Source organism: Saccopteryx bilineata, chromosome 3, assembly GCF_036850765.1.
Source record: "Saccopteryx bilineata isolate mSacBil1 chromosome 3, mSacBil1_pri_phased_curated, whole genome shotgun sequence".
In the NCBI taxonomy this organism is placed as follows: domain Eukaryota; kingdom Metazoa; phylum Chordata; class Mammalia; order Chiroptera; family Emballonuridae; genus Saccopteryx; species Saccopteryx bilineata.
In genome coordinates this window covers 159,900,791-159,923,562 of record NC_089492.1, presented here as the reverse complement: position 1 = coordinate 159,923,562, position 22,772 = coordinate 159,900,791, and the positions used below count along the sequence as shown (strand labels likewise).

The following is a 22,772-nucleotide window of genomic DNA, read 5'->3' as shown; positions in this document are numbered from 1 at the left end:
GACTTTCCAGTTGGTCTTGTTTGTCTCTTAGCCCTTTCTCTTTCAGCCATGGTATCAAATGAGACCCTCTGACTCTGATGGGTAAATATATCAAGAACAGATCTATTTTCCAGAGAAAATAATGAATACTGAAGTAAGGAAAGGGACTAGAACAAGAATGTAATGTGCTGCCTGACCAGGTGGTGGCGCAGTGGATAGAGCATTGGACTGGGAGGCTGAGGACCCAGGTTTGAGACCCCAGGGTCCCAGCTTGAGCACGGGCTCATCTGGTTTAAGCAAAGCTCACCAGCTTGGACCCAAGATTGCTGGCTCGAGCAAGGGGTTACTTGGTCTCCTGAAGGCCCGCGGTCAAGGCACATATGAGAAAGCAATCAATGAACAACTAAGACGTCGCAATGTGCAACGAAAAACTAATGATTGATGCTTCTCATCTCTCTGTTCTGTCTGTCTTTCCCTGTCTATCCTTCTTTCTGACTCTCTCTGTCTCTGTAAAATAAATAAATAAAGTGTCCAAAAAAAAAATTAATGTGTTTAAGGGCTTTGTGAATATGAGGGACAGAAGAGGAAGGGACATTGAAAATTACTTTCAGCCCTGGCCTGCTGGCTCAGTGGTAGGGCATTGGCCTGGTGTATGGAAGTTCCATCTTCGATTTCTGGCCACAGCACACAGGAGAGGCACCCATGTGCTTCTCCACCCTTCTCCCTCTCCTTTCTCTCTATCTCTTTCTTCCCCTCCCGCAGCCAAGGCTCCATTGGAGCAAAGTTGGTTCCGGGTGCTGAAGATGGCTCCATGGCCTCTGCCTCAGGCACTAGAATGGCTCCAGTTGCAACAGAGCAATGCCCCAGAGGGGCAGAGCATCACCCCCTGGTGGGCATGCCGGGTGGATCCTGGTCAGGCACATGCAGGAGTCTCTCTGCCTCCCTGTTTCTCAATTCAGGAGAAAAAAAAAAGTTACCTTCTAAAAGGTATCACAGAGCTGAGGCAGGAGCTCATTGTCAGGTTTAGTTTGAAACAAACCCTGGTTGTTTCATTGTGTAAGATAAGATGTCTGAGTGTGTATATACACACTTACAGTTGTGTTTTATTTTTTTTAACAGCATCTGGGAACAAGAGACCCATGGCATCTGAGGTAAGTTTTATTTTTTTCTTTTTCTTGTTTTGCGAGAGAGAAACACATACACATACAAGAAAGAGAGATGAGAAGCATCAACTTGTAGTTTTGGTTGTTCATTGATCGCTTCTCATATGTGCCTTGACGGTGGGGCTCAAGCCACTCCAGTGACCCCTTGCTTAAGCCAGCAATCATGGGATCATGTTGACACTCTGTCCACTGCGTCACCACTGATCAGGCTGAGGTAAATTTCGTATTGACACAGTAGTTCTAAAACTTTAATTCTGAGATAGAATATCTGTTTATGACATCTTTATTTTCTTCCTACTGAGTCTTGGGAGCTAGACAGGGTGCTTGCATGTGTTTGGTAAGCTAGAAATTATACAACTCAATTTTTGTTGCAGTTTATTATGGATATTAATTTATTATATTTTTATTTTTTTATTTTTATTTTTGTTTATTTTTTTTTTTTCTTTTCATTTTTCTGAAGCTGGAAACAGGGAGAGACAGTCAGACAGACTCCCGCATGCGCCCGACCGGGATCCACCCGGCACGCCCACCAGGGGCGATGCTCTGCCAATCCTGGGCGTCGCCATGTTGCGACCAGAGCCACTCTAGCGCCTGGGGCAGAGGCCACAGAGCCATCCCCAGCGCCCGGGCCATCTTTGCTCCAATGGAGCCTTGGCTGCGGGAGGGGAAGAGAGAGACAGAGAGGGAAAGCGCGGCGGAGGGGTGGAGAAGCAAATGGGCGCTTCTCCTGTGTGCCCTGGCCGGGAATCGAACCCGGGTCCTCCGCACGCTAGGCCGACGCTCTACTGCTGAGCCAACCGGCCAGGGCCTAATTTATTATATTTTTAATGTACAAGTGCTGTGTGCCGAGTAAATAATGTACTTGAGTGACCTTTCTAGATTTTTTTTTTTTAAGTGAGAGGAGGGGAGATAGAGAGATTCCCGCATGCTCCCTGACCAGAGTCTACCCAGCAACCCCCGCCTGGGGCCAATGCTTACAATCGGTTGAGCCACTGGCTGCCGAAGGGGAAGAGGGAGAGAAGGAAGAAAGGGAGGTGAAAGAGAAGCAGATGGTCTCTTCTCATGTGTGCCCTGACTTGGGATTGAACCCGGGACATCTGCATGCTGGGCAGATGCTCTATCCCAATCGTCAGCAAACTCGTTAGTCAATAGAGCCAAATATCAACAGTACAACAATTGAAATTTCTTTTGAGAGCCAAAATTGTTTTGTTTTGTTTTTTTTGTATTTTTCTGAAGTTGGAAACAGGAAGGTAGACGCCCACATGCGCCGACTGGGATCCACCCGGCACGCCCACCAGGGGGTGATGCTCTGCCCATCTGGGGCGTTGCTCTGTTGCAACCAGAGCCATTCTAGCGCCTGAGGCAGAGGCCATAGAGCAGTGTTTCCCAACCTTTTTTGTGCCATGGCCCACCTTAACCTTTCTAAAATTTTTATGTTCCCCCCTATGTAATAATTTTTTAACATTAAAAAATTGATTTGTTCACTTAATAAACATAAATGATAGGTTCTAGGAAGAAATCACTATGAAATTGTTAACAAAACACAGTAAGTAAAATTTCAAAACATATGAAAAACAGAAATTTAAATTCCAAATAATTTTAATACAGATTTTTCTATATTAATTTATTATTTTAATTTAGTGTGATCCTTGCGCTTGATGCTTGCTGCACAGAGATTTTATATTAGGTTCCAATTTGGTTAGCTTTAGTCTTAGTCTCAAGTCTCCACGTTGTGTTATATCCAGCCGATTTCTTTTTTTTACCAGTAAATCATTTACAGCACTAAATCCACATTCAGCTAAAAATGAAGATGGAAACGGTAGCAATAGTTTTCTTACACATTTGGTTGAATTTGGGTATTTGATTTCTGTTTCCTCATAAAGCCATGCCATCGCTCCTTTGATATTAAATAAAGCTTTAACTGACTCATCATTTTGCAATTCTGCAAGTTCTACTTGATACTGTATATTTGATATATCAGACAAATCCACTAACATTGTTTGCATCATCCATGTTAGGAAATCAATTTGTTTTAAATCAGAAAGTCTTTCTTTTAAATCAGCCGATAGAATATTCAAATGATTGACAATAACAAGTAAAGCTGTATCAGTTACTTCACATTTTTGGAGCCAATGAAACTGTTTAAAGTTTTTGTTGTTAATATGTTTCTGACATAACTCAATATTGGTAATGAAACCAAATATCTTTGCTTTTGCATCGACAAGAGTTTTATTTGTTCCTTGAAGTTGCTTATTTAATATATTTAATTTTTCAAAGATACCTAAATAACTCACAAATGCTTTACCATCTATTGTTAACAGATACTTCATTTCAGGTTTGTCGCTTAAAAAATCACTAAGAGTATCAAACAGTTCCATAAATCTTTTCAAACAGTTTCCTTTAGATAGCCGTCTTACTTCAGTATGAAGTAAAAGTCTCACATGGTCTTCATTTTGTTCTTCACAAAATAGCTTGAAAAGACGCTCACATTTGGCACTAGCTTTAATAGCATTAACACACTTTATTACTGTATGTAATACTTCATTCAGAACAGGCGAGATGTTTTTAGCTACCAAGTTTTCCCTATGAATAACACAATGCACAAGAATCATTTCTGGATTCTCATCTTTCATCAATTTTAAGCAGCCATTTTTCTTGCCCATCATGTTGGGAGCACCATCTGCAGCACAAGATGTTATATTTTTCATTGGTATATCATTGACATCTAAGTAGGTTTTTAGCTTATTATATATATCTTTGGAGGTAGTGGTGCTTTCTAATCTTTTACAGAACAACATTTCTTCAGCAAAATGTCCTTTATCAATATATCTTATGTAAGTTATCAATACCGCCTCACTGTCTCTCAAAGTTGATTCATCCATTTGCAAGGAGAATTTTCTTGTTTTCAGCTTTTCAATAAGTTGTTTTTCAATATCCTCACTCATTTCGTCTATTCTTCTGCTAACAGAATTGTTACTGAGTGGCATAGCTTTTACATCTTTGTCATCTTTTTCAAGAACCGTTTTAAGAAATGCTGATATTGACGGTTTTATTAAATTCTCTCCTATAGTGTGATTTTCTCCAGTTTTAGCGATGAATAAAGAAATTTGATAACTAGCCTCAAGAACACGATTATTAGTTGAAGTATGAGCAGTAAATAGAGACTTTAATGTTCTTTTTTCAAAATTTTTCTTTAAAGTTTTAAAGTAACTCAAATCTGAATTAATATGAGCACTATGTTTCGCCTTCAAATGCGCCTCAAGACGACCTCGTTTCATTGATTTGTTGGTCAAGCATTGCTGGCATAAAAGACAAAAAGGAATCCGCTCATCGTGAACAGCGGGTATGAACCCAAATTTTAAATATTCCTCCGAATATTGACGAGTTTTTTTCTTGCTTGCACCACTCATTTTACTATGGGCTATAATAAAAATAAGATCAATTAAAAACTAATATTAAAATATGTGTTAAAATATATTCAATGTGACATAGAGTAAACGTATACTAAAAATTCATATTTATTTAAATGTATATAACACATTTACTACACTACCACTGCAAATCAAAAGGTATCTATATTTTTTCCACTTGACAAAATTTTCTGGAAAGTTATGCTTCTAAAATTAAAATTGTCGTGCATGCACTATTACAGGCCCAATAATATTTATAAAATATTATTGCTTTCTAGCCCCGATGCAAGAAGTACTTAATAAAGAGTTTAATATTGATAAAAATAAAATCAAATACTTACCAATTATATCTATGCAATATATATATGTATATTTATTAAATCAACAAGCTTTTACAACAGTTTTGACTGACACTTATTTCAAATTAACACCAACTGAATGATGTGAAACACTACAGAAGTTGCGATGGGCCAATTAGGTGAGAATAACTGCATTGTTTAGTGAGTTTTTAAAACGTCCGGGGTTCCCCGCGGCAGATGGCAGGCTCCGCGGTGAACCCAGGACGAAGTTTACTTGATGCGAATCACCCAGTTGATATTTTGGTCTCATCAAACAAAATTATACTTAATAATTATTTACCGCAATTATTTAAGAATTTTATTTTTTGTTAAATTTGGCACCGATATCTAGCATTGCATTTAAATGGCCTGGGACGAAAGAGTTAAAGTCGTGTCGAGTCCATTTTCAAATTGCCCCCCTTAACTATCAAATTGCCGCCCTGTGGGGCGTGGGCCCCATGTTGGGAAACACTGCCATAGAGCCATCCCCAGCGCCCGGGCCACCTTTGCTCGAATGGAGCCTTGGCTGCGGGAGGGGAAGAGAGAGACAGAGAGGAAGGAGAGGGGGAGGGGTGGAGAAGCAGATGGGCGCTTCTCCTGTGTGCCCTGGCCGGGAATCAAACCCAGGACCCCTGCACGCCAGGCCGACGCTCTACCACTAAGCCAACCGGCCAGGGCAGAGAGCCAAATTTTTTAAACTTAAACTATATAGGTGGGTTACATTGTTATTAACTTAATTAGGGTGGAGTACCCTTTGTGGAAGAGCCACACTCAAGGGGCCTAAGAGCCGCATGTGGCTCGCGAGCCGCAGTTTACTGACCAAGGTTCTATCCAGTAAGCCAATTGGCCAGGGCCTATGGGTATTATTATTTAATTTTGCGAACAACTTCTATGAGGGAGGAGGTACTGTTATCCATGTTTTACAGATGAAGAAAGCTCAAGCTGGCGACCTTGGGGCCTCGAACCTGGGTCCTCTGCATCCCAATCCAACGCTCTATGCACTGCGCCACTGCCTGGTCAGGCAGGTTCTAAGATCTTAACATCCTATTTTCACTAGTTTTGCCTTCTGGTTATTTGAATGAGTATTGACATCATGGAGCATACCTTGTCTGTTGTGTGGGCATTTTGGCTTTGAGAAATAGCCTGCTCGGTTCTGTTCTGCTGGTTTTACTTCTTCCTTATTTTAGGGTGGGAAACAAAGCCATGTCATGTTCTCAGGAATCTTCAAGGCACTGAGGCCTCTACCCTATCTCAGAGAATTCATCTTACTGCCTCAGCCTTTTAATTCCTGGGTTTGCAGAACTTGAATTTGCCAGGATCACATAGTTGTATGATTCAAACCCAGACAATCCAATACTAAGGCCACTCTCACTTTGCTGTTACTGCCTTTGGTTGCACAGTTTCAATGAATTTGAACAGCTTTTAACTAGGCAGAAACTAATTTCCTAAAAAAAAATTTTCTGTGCAGAATATATTGATTTGCTTTACTTTTTTTCCATAGAGTATTTCCTAGCCCTCTTCTTGACTCTCTCCTGGGTTTTACGATAGGGGTCTCAGAGGTCTTATTTTTTTGTATTTTGTTTTTTTATTTTGTGACAGAGACAGAGAGGGGGACAGATAGGGACAGACAGACAGGAAGGGAGAGAGATGAGAAGCATCACTTCTTTGTTATGGCTCCTTAGTTCATTGACTGCTTTCTCATATGTGCCTTGTTTTGGTGGGGCTGCAGCAGAGTGAGTGACCCCTTGTTCAAGCCAGCGACCTTAGTTTCAAGCTGATGAGTTGTGCTCAAGCTGGCAACCTCAGGGTTTCGAACCTGGGTCCTTCGCATCCCAGTCCGACACTGTATGTACTGCGCCACCGCCTGGTCAGGCAGATTGTGTGAGTTTTTAGGCATTTCTTTTAGAATATCTTTGAAGGTTTGTAAGGTTATATACCTTAGCAAGAAGAGTAGAACTTGAAAATCAGGTTCTAAGATTTTTTTTTTTTTACAGAGACAGAGAGAGAGAGTCAGAGAGAGGGATAGATAGAGACAGACAGACAGGAACGGAGAGAGATGAAAAGCATCAATCATTAGTTTTTCATTGTGACACCTTAGTTGTTCATTGATTGCTTTCTCATATGTGCCTTGACCATGGGGCTACAGCAGATCCAGTAACCCCTTGCTCGAGCCATTGACTTTCGGTCCAAGCTGGTGAGCTCTGCTCAAACCAGATGAACCCGTGCTCAAGCTGGCGACCTCGGGGTCTCGAACCTGGGTCGTCTGCATCCCAGTCTGACACTCTGTGCACTGTGCCACTGCCTGGTCAGGCAGGTTCTAAGATCTTGACATCCTATTTTCACTAGTTTTGCCTTCTGGTTATTTGAATGAGTATTGACATCATGGAGCATACCTTCTTGTCTGTTGTGCTGGCATTTTGGCTGTGAGAAATAGCCTGCTTGGTTCTGCTCTACTGGTTTTACTTCTTCCTTATTTCAGGGTGGAAAACAAAGCCATGTCATGTTCTCAGGAATCTTCTTCAAGGCACTGAGGCCTCTACTCTATCTCAGAGGAGTCATCTCACTTCCTCAGCCTTTTAATTCCTGGGTTTGCAGAACTTGAATTTGCCAGCTTTGAGGTGATTTCTTCTGGTGAATTCAGTTTGAAGAGTTAGCATTCAAATTGAATTGAAGTTTAGAGGGGTAGTACTCTCTGAATGGAAGCTGGTGAAAAAATAAAGGATCCATAGAACTCTGCTTATAATCTTGTTTTTGTGTACTTCTCTTTCTACTTTTCTTTAATGATACTCATTTTTACTTTCTTTTTTTTTTTTAAGTGAGAGGAGGGTACATAGTGAAACAGACTCCCACATGTGTTCTGACTGAGATCTACCTGGTGTCCCCATCTGGAGTCAACACTCGGATCAACCAAGCTATCCTCAGCCCCTGGGGCTGACGACACTCTAACCAGTCGAAAGGGGAAGAGAGGGAGAAGGGGGAGAGGGAGAGGAAGAAAAGCAAATGGTCACTTCTCCTGTGTGCCCTGACAGGGGATCGAATCTGGGACATTCGCATCCTGGGCTGACAGTGTTTCCACTGAGCCAACTGGCCATGATCTCATTTTTACATTTATGCCATCATTCTGAGGACCGGAGGTCACATATGCATCCATTGGAGTTTTCTTCTTTTTTTTTTTTTTTTAGCCAGTTAATTCACTGGGAGGCAACACTATAGCTCTGTGTTTGCATGCGGTTGGTCTTCTGAAGATTTTATAAATGTTCATAACCTAAAAAGGGTGTGTTGACTGTTTTGATGTACCATCGTGGTATTTGTTTAGCATATTATGTGGGAGTTATGTATTAATCTTGACTCTTCTTTTTCTAGGTGCTTTATGCCCCTGGCATGTCCATTAAGAAAATAGGTCACAGAGGTGTTGATTCTTCAGGAGAGACAACATATAAAAAGGTGTGTCTGGGTGGAACCCTTTCATATTACTCCAGAAAGGAGTAGTTCTGTCTCCTTGAAATTATTTTCCATGTTCTATTCTATTTTCTTGATATTGTAAGCCTTTACACAATAACTGTCATACATCTTGGACTTCAGAGTTTTCTTCACAAAAGGTGAAATGAGTTATCCCCCCCCTTTTTTTTCTGAGAAGGAGAGAGAGATGAGAAGCATCAAGTTACAGTTGCATCACTTCAGTTGTTCATTGATTGCTTCTTATACGTGCCAAGCTGAGCAAGTGACCCCTTGCTCAAGCCAGTGACCTTGGGCTTCAAGCTGGTGACCCTGCACTCTAGCCGGCGAGCTTGTGCTCAAGGCAGATGAGCCCACACTCAAACTGCTGACCTCAGGGTTTTAATCCTGGGTCCTCAATGTCCTAGGTTGATGCTCTGTCCACTGTGCCACCACTGGTTGAGCTCCCATCTGTATTAATCTGATTAAATGAGATGTTCTTAATGGACAAATCTGATGTTGGATACTACATATTTCACTGAGCTGAAGAAATTGGATTTTCCTATTACGCATTAACATTTGTGTAACAAGCCCCAAAGGTTATTGTCTTGCTACAAGGAACCATGTCTCTTAAAGTCTATCTTTCCTTTGGTGCTCGAGGTACATAAAATTAAAGACATATCTCACCCAGCTTGGTGATAACAGAGATAGACAGCAGGTTGGGATTTTTTTCTTTCTTCTTTGTGGTGTTTTTGTTTGGTTTTTTGTTTTTTAAAGAAAGGTAATTTCTCCTGACCAGGCCATGGCGCAGTGGATAGAGCGTCAGCCTGGGATGCTGAGGACCCACTTTTGAAACCAAGGGGTCGCTGGCTGGAGCAAGAGGTCACTGGCTCAACTGGAGCCCCTGGTCAAGGCACATATGAGAAGCAATCAGTGAACAACTAAAGTGCCACAACTATGAGTTGATGCTTCTCATCTCTCTCCCTTCTGTCTCTCTCTCTCTAAAAAAATATGTAGTTTAAGCTGGTGAATAGGGTCTAGAACCACCTGCTTTATGAGCTTTCTGATGGATTAGAAAGATAGTAGTAATAGCCAAGAATAGAAAATTGTACTGATGAGGGGAAAACAGGAGAAAAGCATCCTGAGTGACCTCAGTTCTTCAGTTCTAGACTAAGTTGGATATGCTTAGGCTTCCCAAGGGACATTGTTCAAATTTCCTTTTAGCACCTTTACGTTGTCTGATAGAGGGCATGCAGATTTCTTGAAGTCATGTTTCTGGCCTATGTAAATTTTTTTTTGTGTCTGTTCTCTGGACTGAATCATTCTCAGTCAGGGACCTGACTCTCCCTACAAATGGGCTCTGAGGCCCATGTCATTTTAACAGACATTTATTGAGTTCCTTTTATGTGCTGAACATTGAGACAAAAAGATGACTTTATACTCTAATTGGAGAAGCAAACACCTAAAAGCACTAGTTATAATTTTAATGCCAAATGAGAACTAAGTAAGAGTTAGTGATGTGGAAAATCATGTGGAACAAAACTATCTAATAGAACTTCCTATATTGATTCAAGTGTATTATAGGTGTTATCCAACATGGTAGCCATGAGTCATACTTGAATATGGTTAGTAACATTAAAGAAGTACATTTTCTTGCCTGACAGGCAGTGGTACAGTGCATAGAGCATTGTACTGGGATGCAGATGACCCAGGTTCAAAACCTGAGGTTGTCAGCTTGTGCGTGGGGTGGCTGGCTTGAATGTGGGATCATAGACATGACCCCAGTGTCCTGGCTTGAGCAAGGCGTCACTCACTGTGCTGTAGCCCCCCGGTTAAGGCACATATGAGAAAGTAGTCAGTGAACAACTAAGGTGCCCAACAAAGAATTTATACTTCTCATCTCTCTTTCTTCCTGTCTGTATCTCTGTCTTTATCGCTGTCTCTCTGTCAAAAAAAAAAAGTACAGTTTTTATTTTAATTACTGTATTTCCGCATGTATAAGACGCTCCTATGTATAACACACTCCTTAATTTTGGGGCCTGAAATTTTTTTTTTTTTGTATTTTTTCTGAAGCTGGAAATGGGGAGAGACAGTCAGACAGACTCCCACATCCGCCCGACCGGGATCCACCCGGCACAGCCACCAGGGGGCAAGGCTCTGCCCATCAGGGGGCGAGCCTCTGCCCCTCCGGGGCATTGCTCTGTTGCGACCAGAGCCACTCTAGGGCCTGGGGCAGAGGCCAAGGAGCCATCCCCAGCGCCCGGGCCATCTTTGCTTCAATGGAGCCTTGGCTGCGGGAGGGGAAGAGAGAGACAGAGAGGAAGGAGAGGGGGAGGGGTGGAGAAGCAGATGGGTGCTTCTCCTGTGTGCCCTGGCCGGGAATCGAACCCGGGACTTCTGTACGCCAGGCCGACACTCTACCACTGAGCCAACCGGCCAGGGCCTGGGGCCTGAAATTTGGGGGGGGGGGAGTTATTGACCTCAGGTTTTATTCATCATAAAATTTATACAATTCCAAAAAAAAAAAAAAAAAATTTATACAATTCCTCATCACTGTCAAAACTCCCATCCAGGCCCTGGCCGGTTGGCTCAGTGGTAGAGTGTCGGCCTGGCGTGCAGGAGTCCCGGGTTTGATTCCTGGACAGGGCACACAGGAGAAGTGCCCATCTGCCTCTCCACCCCTCCCCCTCTCCTTCCTCTCTGTCTCTCTCTTCCCCTCCCGCAGCCAGGGCTCCAGTGAAGCAAAGTTGGCCCAGGCGCTGAGGATGGCTCTGTGGCCTCTGCCTCAGGCGCTAGAATGGCTCTGGTTGCAACAGAGCAACGCCCCAGATGGGCAGAGCATCGCCCCCTGGTGGGCATGCCGGGTGGATCCCGGTCGGGCGCATGTGGGAATCTGTCTGACTGCCTTCCCGTTTCCAACTTCAGAAAAATACAAAAAAATAAATAAATTAAAAAAAAAAAACAAAACTCCCATCCATTAGCTTGTTCTCATATGTGTCTGATGACTAATCACTGTCTTCAACAGTGAGTGCAAAAAGAAGCACAAGCAGAAATGCAAGTAAAGGCCCTGGCCAGTTGGCTCAGCGGTAGAGCGTCGGCCTAGTGTGCGGAGGTCCCGGGTTCGATTCCCAGCCAGGGCACACAGGAGAAGCGCCCATTTGCTTCTCCACCCCTCCGCCGCGCTTTCCTCTCTGTCTCTCTCTTCCCCTTCCGCAGCCAAGGCTCCATTGGAGCAAAGATGGCCCGGGCGCTGGGGATGGCTCTGTGGCCTCTGCCTCAGGCGCTAGAGTGGCTCTGTTCGCAACATGGCGACGCCCAGGATGGGCAGAGCATCGCCCCCTGGTGGGCAGAGCTTCGCCCCTGGTGGGCGTGCCAGGTGGATCCCGGTCGGGCGCATGCGGGAGTCTGTCTGACTGTCTCTCCCTGTTTCCAGCTTCAGAAAAATGAAAAAAAATAAAAATAAAGAAAAAGGGAAAAAAAAGGAAGAAAGAAATGCAAGTAAAAAAAATCTACAATCACTGTATAAGATGCACCTAGTTTTAGACCCCAATTTTTTTTTCTTTTTTTGTATTTTTCTGAAGTGAGAAGCAGGTAGGCAGTCAGACAGACTACTGCATGCGCATGACCGGGATCCACTCGGCATGCCCACTACTCTGCCCATCTGGGTTGTTGCTCCGCTGCAGTCAGAGCCATTCTAGCACCTGAGCCATGGAGCCCATCCTCAGTGCCTGGGCCAACTTTGCTCCAGTGGAGCCTTGGCAGCGGGAGGGAAAGAGAGAAATAGAAACAAGAGGGGGAAGGGGGAAGAACCATCTTCCCATCTGTGTTCTCCTGTGTGCCCTGGTCGGGAATCAAACCCAGGACATCCACACACTGGGCTGACGCTGTACCTCTGAGCCAACCGGTCAGGACCTAGACCCCAAATTTTAAAAGAATATGTGCATCTTATACATGGGAAAATACGGTAACTTAAAATTAAGTAGCCACATGTGGCTAGTGGCTTATGTATTTGACAACACATGTCTGGGTGATATGATATTTTTCCATGGGTTTGGGTGTGTGTGTGTGTGTGTGTGTGTATGAGAGAGAGAGAGAGATAGAGAGAGAGAGAAAGATAAGGACAGACAGGAAGGGAGAGAGATGAGAAGCATCAAGCATCTTCGTTGCAGCTCCCTAGTTCATTGATTGCTTTCTCATATGTGCCTTGACCGAGGGGCTACAGCAAGTGAGTGACCCCTTGCTCAAGCCTGCGACCCCATACTCAAGCTGGTGAGCCTGCGCTCAAGCTGGCTATTTCAGGGTTTCAAACCTGGATCCTCTGCATCCCAGTCTGATGCTTTATCCACTACACTAGTGCCTGGTCAGGCTGGAATTCTTTTTTTTTTTCCGAAGCTGGAAACAGGGAGGCAGTCAGATAGACTCCCGCATGCGCCCAACCGGGATCCACCCGGCATGCCCACCAGGGGGCGATGCTCTGCCCATCTTGGGGCGTCGTTCTGCCCATCTTGGGGGCGTCACTCTGCCGCAATCAGAGCCATTCTAGCGCCTGAGGCAGAGGCCACAGAGCCATCCTCAGCACCCGGGCAAACTTTGTTCCAGTGGAGCCTTGGCTGCAGGAGGGAAAGAGAGAGACGGAGAGGAAGGAGAGGGGGAAGGGTGGACAAGCAGATGGGCACTTCTCCTGTGTGCCCTGGCTGGGAATTGAACCTGACACTCCTGCACGCCAAGCCGATGCTCTACCACTGAGCCAACCGGCCAGGGCTCAGGCTGGGATTCTAAGAGCGGGACTCTTGCATTTGTGTTTTGACCATAGTATGATGATTTCTGAAAGGAGTATTTAAAATTTTTTATTTATTGATTTTATAGAAGGGGGAGACAGAGAGGACATTGATTCCTTGTTTTACCCATCTATGCATTCATTGGTTGATTCTTGTATTGCCCTGACCTGGGATAGAACATTCCAACCAATTGAACTACCTAACTGGCCAGGGCTGAAAGAAGTATTTAGACTTAAAATTATTTGAGTCTTTTCAGGCTTCTTCAGGTAGGGTTGTAGTTTTCTGTTGCTGTTGTTTTTTGTTTTTGCCGCTCTGTTGTCCCTAAAACACTAGTCAGGCCCTGCCTTAGGACTGAAGCTTCTATAGCTGGGTAGGTAATCATAATATCAGATAATTTTAATTATATTCTGTATCAGATGAAAGAAATGTCTGGAGGGCCCCAGCTACTCTGAAGGTAGGAACTTTGGGAGTGAGACCTAAGCTTGTTCTCTTAATACAATGTAGTTTTCAAATGTAGATATGGATAGGAAGGAACACCTTGGCTCCCTGAAGCTGGGTAGGGCAGTCCCAACTTTGCTATTCTGTATCTTTTTTTTTTTTTTATATTTTTCTGAAGCTGGAAACGGGGAGAGACAGTCAGATAGACTCCCGCATGTGCCCAACTACGATCCACCCGGCACGCCCACCAAGGGCGGAGCTCTCAGGGGGCCATGCTCTGCCCCTCCGGGGCGTCGCTCTGCCGCTACCAGAGCCACTCTAGCGCCTGGGGCAGAGGCCAAGGAGCCATCCCCAGCTCCCGGGCCATCTTTGCTCCAATGGAGCCTTGGCTGCGGGAGGGGAAGAGAGAGACAGAGAGGAAGGGGGGGGTGAAGAAGCAAATGGGTGCTTCTTCTATGTGCCCTGGCAGGGAATCGAACCCGGGTCCCCTGCACGCCAGGCCATCGCTCTACCGCTGAGCCAACCGGCCAGGGCCGCTATTCTGTATCTTGACGTCCTTCCATTGCTTGCTAGGTTAAACTGCAATGTAAAGCACAAGGATGGGGAAACTAGATTAGTCTGAGCTACTAGAAGAGCATTGCTTTCAAGTGCTCCTTCTGGCTCTTTCCTCCTGAGTTGTTATTGCTATGATCAGATTTAATACTAGAAACTTTTCTCTTCCTTTCTATTTTCAGACAACCTCATCAGCCTTGAAAGGTGCCATCCAATTAGGCATTACTCACACTGTGGGGAGCCTGAGTACCAAACCAGAACGAGATGTCCTCATGCAAGATTTTTATGTTGTGGAGAGTATCTTCTTCCCCAGGTACGGAGAGGTTGATGTTCAGGGTAATGCCTTAGAAAGTGTGGCTTTTTCTTATCAACCTCAGGGTAGTTTTAGGGGCTTGGGTCTAATATAGACATGTGTCCAGTTCTTATTCTGGTCTTTTTTTTTAAGTGAGAGGAGGGGAGATAGCCAACTGCCCAAGGCTATTGTCCTGATCTTAATCAAGGTGATGGGGGACTCTAGAATTTGGAGAGCAGATGCTGTCTTTTGGATGTTTCCAGGGGCCTCTGGCCTGTAGGGTGAGCCCTATAAAACAATTTCATGCACTTGGGTAGGAGGCAGTGTTACTCCCTGCCTTGTCATATTGTGCTTTGTCCTACTAAGTTACTCATCTAATTCCTCTGGTTCTCTCAGGAGGGAGAACCTACCTCTGGATAACTCCCAGAGTGGACTCTGGATGACAGGGACTAGTAATTTACGGCTTCTTCTATTTAACTCCACAGTGAAGGGAGCAACCTGACCCCTGCTCATCACTACAATGACTTTCGGTTCAAGACCTATGCACCTGTTGCCTTTCGCTACTTTCGGGAATTATTTGGTATTCGACCCGATGATTACTTGGTAAGCTTCTGCATCTTATGACCCAGTAACTCCATGTCAGAGGAATAGTCCTAAAGGAAGACCCTCTTTCTCCATAGCCTTACTCTCGTTTTCTTTTAGAATACAGTTGCATCTGTAGTTGAGTTCTGGTTGTGTAAGTCCTGGTATTTCTAAACTTCGTGCTCTCTTCTTTTTGGACCCCAGTACTCCCTCTGCAGTGAGCCGCTGATTGAACTCTGCAGCTCTGGGGCTAGTGGTTCCCTCTTCTACGTGTCCAGTGATGATGAATTCATCATTAAAACAGTCCAGCATAAAGAGGCAGAGTTTCTGCAGAAGCTGCTTCCAGGATATTACATGGTGAGAGGAAGAGGAGCACTTGCTGCTACCTGTGTGGCCCACTTCACTCCTACATGAGGCTGGGGAGGCTGTCTTCAGCAGGTCAAAACCATGTCAGTGCTTCTGCCTTAAGAATATAGTTCTTGCCTGACCTGTGGTGGTGCAGTGGATAAAGTGTCAACCTGGAAACACTGAGGTTGCAGGTTCAAAACCCTGGCTTGCCTGGTCAAGGCACATATGGGAGTTGATGCTTCCTGCTCCTCCCCCTTCTCTCTCTCTCTTTCTCTCTCTCTCCCCCCCTAAAATGAATAAATAAATAAAAAAAAATAAAAATAAATAAATAAACACCTAAAAAAAAAAAAAAAAGAATATAGTTCTTGCCTGTCTGACCTGTGGTGGTGCAGTGGGTAAAGCATCGACCTGGAATGCTGAGGTTGCTGGTTCGAACCTCAGGGCTTGCCTGGTCAAGGCACATAAAAGAAGCAACTACTACAAGTTGATGCTTCCTGCTCTTTCCTCCTTTCTCTGTCTCTCTTTCTAAAATCAATAAAGTCTCTCTCTCTCTCTCTCTCTCTCTCTATATATATATATATATATATATATGGCACATAAAAGAAGCAACTACTACAAGTTGATGCTTCCTGCTCTTTCCTCCTTTCTCTGTCTCTCTTTCTAAAATCAATAAAATATATATATATATAAATAAAATTCTTACCTGACCAGGTGGTGGCACAGTGGATATAGAGTGACCTGGAATGCTGACCAGGCTCACCATCTTCAGTATGGGGTCACCAGCTTGAGCGTGATGTCGTAGACATGATCCCCTAGTTGCTGGCTTGAGCCCCAAGGGACACTGGTTTGAGCCCGCTGGTCAAGGCACATATGAGAAGCAATCAATGAACAACTAAAGTGATGCAACTACGAGTTAATGCTTCTTATTTCTTTCCCTTCCTGATTGTCTGTCGATCAGTCTCTCTGTCTCTCTCTCTCTCTTGCTAAGAAAAAAGAATGTACATTAGTTGTTTCCTGGCTGAGTAGTTCAGTTGGTTATAGCATTGTCCTCATATGCCAAGATTGTGGTTTTGATCCCTGGTCGGGGTACATAGAAGAATCAATCAAGGAGCTGGACCAGTGGTGGTACAGTGAGTAGAGCATCGATCAAGAATGCTGAGGCACCCAGTTTGAAACCCTGAGATTGAAGGCTTGTGCGTGAACTCGTGCTTTAGCGTGGGGTCATCAACATGATTCCAAAGTTGCTGGCTTGAGCAAGGGGGTCACTGCCTCACCTTGAACTCCTGGTCAAGCAAGGCACATATGAGAATCAGTGAACAACAATAAACTATGAATTGATGCTTTTGACTTGTCTCCTCTCTCTTTCTTTCTTTCCCATCGCATCTAAAAAATCAATTATAAAAGTAAAAAAAAAAAAAGAATTGTTTGGCCTGTAGTAGCGCAATGGATAGAGCGTCAACCTGGGATGCTGAGGTTGCTGGTTCAAAACCCTGAACTTGCCCAGTCAAGGCACATACCACAAGCAACAAGCAAGCAGTGAACAACTAAAGTGAAGCAACTATACTTTTTGCTCCTGCCCCTTGCCCCCGTAAAATCAATAAATACAATCTTTAAAAAAAAAGAATCAACTAAGAAATGCATAAATAAGTGGAACAACAAATCAGTGTTTGTCCCTCTCAAAGAAAAAAAGAATATAGTTTATTTTTGTGCTTTTCACTTCATCTCTTTGCCTGTCTATGGTTTAAAAGGGGTTTTGTTTATCTGTCTTATTTTAAATGTTATTTGATTTAGACTGTCCTGACCAAAGACAAAATTCAACTTTGATTATGTTTTATATTCTTTTTTTTTTGTGGCAGAAACAGAGCGAGAGGGACAGATAGGGACAGACAGACAGGAAGGGAGAGAGATGAGAAACATCAATTCTTTGTTGTGGTTCCTTAGCTGGTCATTGATTGATTTCTCATATTTGCCTTGACCGGGGGCTACAGCAGACCGAGTGACCCCTTGCTTGAGCCAGCGACCTTGGGCTCAAGCTGGTGAGCCTTGCTCAAACCAGATGAGCCCGCACTCAAGCTGGTGACCTCGGAGTCTAGAACTTGAGTCCTCCACATCGCAGTCCGACACTCTATTCACTGCACCACTGCCTGGTCAGGCTGTTTTATATTCTTAGTTCAGCTCCTGCATTGGGAAATGGGATTGGTTATTTCCCTTAACAGTGCTCTATCAGTCTTACTCTGACTGACTGCTCTTGAAGGTTCTGGAGAAATTAAGGAACTCTCCTTTGCCAGCCATCATACCCGAGAATATACTATCCCAAGGGCCAAGAGTTAAGACTTTTTCTTTATTATTGTTTTTAATTGATTTTAGAGGAAGAGGAGGGGGAAAGAGAGAAACATTGATTTGTTGTACCATTTATTTATGCATTCATTGGTTGATTCTTCTATGTTCCAGGGATTGTATCTACAACATTGGCATAGTGGATGATGCGCTAACCACTGAGTACCCAGCCAGGGTGGAATTAAGACTTTTTTTTTTTTTTTTTTTGTATTTTTCTGAAGCTGGAAACGGGGAGAGACAGTCAGACAGACTCCCGCATGCGCCTGACCGGGATCCACCCGGCACGCCCACCAGGGGCGATGCTCTGCCCCTCCGGGGCGTCGCTCTGCCGCGACCAGAGCCACTCCAGCGCCTGGGGCAGAGGCCAAGGAGCCATCCCCAGCGCCCGTGCCATCTTTGCTCCAATGGAGCCTTGGCTACGGGAGGGGAAGAGAGAGACAGAGAGGAAGGAGGGGGGCAGTGGAGAAGCAAATGGGTGCTTCTCCTATGTGCCCTGGCCGGGAATCGCACGCCAGTCCAACGCTCTACCGCTGAGCCAACTGGCCAGGGCCAAGACTTTTTCAGTGTTGTCTTCTCTTAAACCTCTCTAAAGTAATATATCCATCATACATTTAGTATCCTGACTGATTAGTATATTGGAAGGTCTGTAGCTCAGCTTGATGATGATCCCATTAGAGGCATTGGGAACTTTAAACAAATATGGTGTATGATGTGGGCTTCTGGGCTGACAGATTGTACCTGAATCCCAAGTAACAGATGAAGGAAGATTGGTGGCAGCTTTAGCCCTTGAATTTCACTGAAAATCAGCTAAATTGCTCTCCTATTTTTTGTTTTTGTGCCCTTAGAACCTCAACCAGAACCCTCGGACTTTGCTGCCTAAATTCTATGGACTGTACTGTGTGCAGGCAGGTGGTAAAAACATTCGAATTGTGGTAATGAACAATCTCTTACCACGATCGGTTAAGATGCATATCAAATATGACCTCAAGGGCTCAACCTACAAACGACGAGCTTCCCAAAAAGAGCGAGAGAAGCCTCTTCCCACCCTTAAAGACCTAGACTTCTTACAAGACATTCCTGATGGTCTCTTTTTGGATGCTGACATGTATAATGCTCTGTGTAAGACCCTACAGCGAGACTGTTTGGTGAGTGTGTCATATTTCCTTCTCTCACAGACACCAAAAATCTCAATCACTAAAACAGCTTAAATGTTCTTCAGTATCAAATCTTTGGGAGATAGGACTCTGCTCCTTCACTATATATGACCCAGCCTTCATTTTAAATAATTTTTACATTAGATAATTATTATGCCTTTATATATATTTGTGTGTGTGCGTGTGTGAGATAGAGAGAGAGGGACAGATAGGGACAGACAGGAAGGGAGATGAGAAGCATCAATTCTTTGTTGCTGAACCTTAGTTGTTCATTGATTGCTTTCTCATATGTGCCTTGAAGTGTGTGTGGGGCTACGGCAGAGCGAGTGACCCCTTTTCAAGCCGGCAATCATGGGGTCATATCTATGATTCCACGCTCAAGCCAGATGAGCCCGCCCTCAAGCCTATGACCTTGGAATTTCAACCCTGGGCCCTCAGCATCCCAGGCCGATGCTCTATCCACTGCGCCACTGCCTGGTCAGGCATATGCCTTTATATTTTTAATTCTCTGTTTATCCTCTCCACCTAGCTTTATTTCTTTACCTACAATGGGCCTAGTAATCATGCATTCTTATTTTTATTTTTTTTTACAAGGACAGAGAGAGTCAGAGAGAGGGACAGATAGGGACAGACAGATAAGAACGGGGAGAGATGAGAAGCATCAATCATCAGTTTTTTGTTGTGACACCTTAATTGTTCATTGATTGCTCTCTCATATGTGCCTTGACCGTAGGCCTTCAGCAGACCGAATAACCCCTTGCTTGAGCCAGCAACCTTAGGTCCAAGTTGGTGAGCTTTTTCTTTTTTTGCTCAAGCCAGATGAGCCCGCACTCAAGTTGGCGACCTCGGGGTCTCAAACCTGGGTCCTCCGCATCCCAGTCCAATGCTCTATCCATTGCACTACTGCCTGGTCAGGCTCATCCTTTTTTTTTTATTTTATTTTTTTTATTTTTCTGAAGCTGGAAACAGGGAGAGACAGTCAGACAGACTCCCGCATGTGCCCGACTGGGATCCACCCGGCACGCCCACCATGGGGCGACGCTCTGCCCACCAGGGGGCGATGCTCTGCCCATCCTGGGCGTCGCCATGTTGCGACCAGAGCCACTCTAGTGCCTGAGGCAGAGGCCACAGAGCCATCCCCAGCGCCCGGGCCATCTTTGCTCCAATGGAGCCTTGGCTGCGGGAGGGGAAGAGAGAGACAGAGAGGAAAGCGCGGCGGAGGGGTGGAGAAGCAAATGTGCGCTTCTCCTGTGTGCCCTGGCCGGGAATCGAACCCGGGTCCTCCACATGCTAGGCCGACGCTCTACCGCTGAGCCAACCGGCCAGGGCCCATTCTTATTTTTATACAAGCACCATCATTCCTCAGATCTTGGTCCTGCCTACCTAATCCAAATCTATATATTGGAACTTGGTGCTGATGAAGAAAATCATTCAACTGTGTGAACTTGCATCTCTACAGATAGATAAGATCTGTCTCCACCTGGGTCCTCAGCTTCTCTCATCAGTTTCTTCTTTTTTTTGTTTTGTTTGTTTTTTGTTTTTTGTTTTTTTAGTGAGAGAGAGTGATAGGGACATACAGACAGGAACGGAGAGAGATGAGAAGCATCAATCATTAGTTTTTTGTTGCGAGACCTTAGTTGTTCATTGATTGCTTTCTCATATGTGCCTTGACCGTGGTCCTTCAGCAGACCCTTGCTTGAGCCAGCGACCTTGGGTCCAAGCTGGTTAGCTTTTTTTTTGCTCAAGCCAGATGAGCCCACGCTCAAGCTGGTGACCTCGGGGTCTTGAATCTGGGTCCTTCTGCATCCCAGTCCAACGCTCTATCCACTGCGCCACCGCCTGGTCAGGCTCTTTTTTTTTTTTTTTTTAAATAGAGGAAGTGGCGTGGGGAGAGAAGCATCAGCTTGTTAGTCCTCTTAGTTGTGACATTGATTGCTTCTCATATGAGTCCTGATTGGGGCTTGAACCAGCAACTTTATGGTTGAGCTGGTGAGAGAGGAACAACAACTTGTTCCACTTAGTTGTGACATTGATTGCTTCTTATATAAGTCCTGATCAGGGGTTGAACAAGCGACGTTAGGGTCGAGCTGGCACCCTCAGGATTGAGCTGATGGCATCTGTTCTCCATTCTCCAGGTGATGCTCTGTTCACTGTGCTGCTGGCCAGGGTACTTTTCAATTTATTTTCTCTTTCCCTCAGCATAGATTTCAGGTGATTGTCATGTTCTTCAAATCACTTTATTTTTATATATATCTCTATATCTATCTCTATATCTATATAGATGAAATATATATATAATGTTTTGTTTTGTTTTTTGTATTTTTCCAAAGTTAGAAGCGGGAAGCCAGACAGACTACCACATGCGCCTGACTGGGATCCACCTGGCATGCCCACTAGGGGCGATGCTCTGTTGCATCAGGAGCCATTCTAGTGCCTGAGGTGGAAGCCATGGAGCCATCCTCAGCACTTGAGTCAACTTTGCCCCAGTGGAGCCTTGGCTGTGAGAGGAGAAGAGAGAGACAGAGAGGAAGGAGAGGGGGAAGGGTGGAGAAACAGATAGGCGCTTCTCCTGTGTGCCCTGGCCGGATATCGAACCCGGGACTTCCTAACGCTGGACCGACGCTCTACCACTGAGCCAACTGGCCAGTGCCCACTTTATTTATTTATTTTACAGAGTCAGAGAGAAAGATAGACAGGGACAGACAGACAGGAACGGAGAGATGAGAAGCATCAATTATTAGTTTTTCATTGCGCATTGCGACACCTTAGTTGTTCATTGATTGCTTTCTCATATGTGCCTTGCCCATGGGCCTTCAGCAGACTGAGTAACCCTTGCTCGAGCCAGCGAATTTGGGTCCAAGCTGATGAGCTTTTGCTTAAACCAGATGAGTCCGTGCTCAAGCTGGCAACCTTGAGGTTTCGAACCTGGGTCCTCGTCATCCCAGTCCGACACTCTATCCACTGTGCCACCGCCTGGTCAGGCCCCACTTTATATTTTTAATTAAAAATTTTTGTTAGCCCTGGTTGGATAGTTTAGTTGGTTAAAGCATCATTCTGAAGTACAGAGGTTGCTGGTTCAATCCCTGGTCGGGCCACGTACAGAAACAGATTGATCTCTCTCGCCCTTCCTCTCTTGCTAAAATCAATAAATTAAAAAAATGTCCCGGGCTTGTGGGTTCAGTGGATAGAACATAAGCCAGGCATGTGGACATCCCAGGTTCAATTTCTCGGTCAGGGCACACAGGATAAGTGACCATCTGCTTCTTTTCCCCTCTCTCTCCCCTTCTCTCTCTCTTTTTGCTTCTCGCAGCCAGTGGCTCGATTGGTTTGAGCATTGGCCCCAGATGCTGAGGATAGCTCAATTGATTCGAACTTCAGCCCCATACTGGGGTTGCCGTGTGGATCCTGATTGGGGCGCATGCATGAGTCTGTCTCTGTACCTCCCCTTCTCTCACATTTTTTTTGGGGAGGTGACAGACAGAGGGACAGATAGGGACAGACAGACAGGAAGGGAGAGAGATGAGAAGCATCAATTCTTCGTTGCAGCACCTTAGTTGGTCATTGATTGCTTTCTCATATGTGCCTTGACCCGGGGGCTACAGTAGACTGAGTGACCCCTTGCTCGAGCCAACGACCTTGGGCTCAAGCTGGTGAGCTTGCTCAAACCAAATGAACCTGCGCTCAAGCTGGCAACCTTGGGGTCTCGAACCTGGGTCCTCCGTGTCCTAGTCCGATGCTCTATCAACTGCGCCACCGCCTGGTCAGGCTCCCCTTCTCTCACTTAAAAAAATAAATAAGTAGAGCCTGACCAGCGGTGGCGCAGTGGATAGAGCGTCGGACTGGGATGCAGAGGACCCAGGTTTAAAGTTTTTTAAAGTTTATTAGGGTAACATTAACATGACATAAATTTCAGATGTATAACTTGATAATATGACACCTGTACACTCTATTTTGAGCTCACCCCCT

General features: G+C 44.8%; 1 protein-coding gene across 12 annotated transcripts in view; it reads left to right on the top strand.

Moving 5' to 3' along the window:
- PIP5K1A (phosphatidylinositol-4-phosphate 5-kinase type 1 alpha) overlaps positions 1-22,772 on the top strand; it is a 62,173-nt gene that overhangs the window by 21,462 nt on the left and 17,939 nt on the right. For 8 of the 12 annotated variants that reach the window (XM_066267932.1, XM_066267933.1, XM_066267942.1 and 5 more), the window contains 6 exons: positions 1,099-1,130; positions 8,254-8,334; positions 14,276-14,406; positions 14,871-14,988; positions 15,172-15,324; positions 18,498-18,797. In XM_066267932.1, coding sequence (XP_066124029.1) covers positions 1,099-1,130; positions 8,254-8,334; positions 14,276-14,406; positions 14,871-14,988; positions 15,172-15,324; positions 18,498-18,797 — 815 coding nt within the window. Of the gene's footprint in view, positions 1-1,098; positions 1,131-4,341; positions 4,486-8,253; positions 8,335-14,275; positions 14,407-14,870; positions 14,989-15,171; positions 15,325-18,497; positions 18,798-22,772 lie in introns of all 12 variants that reach the window. The other 4 variants (XM_066267936.1, XM_066267939.1, XM_066267938.1 and 1 more) reach the window with 3 other exon arrangements.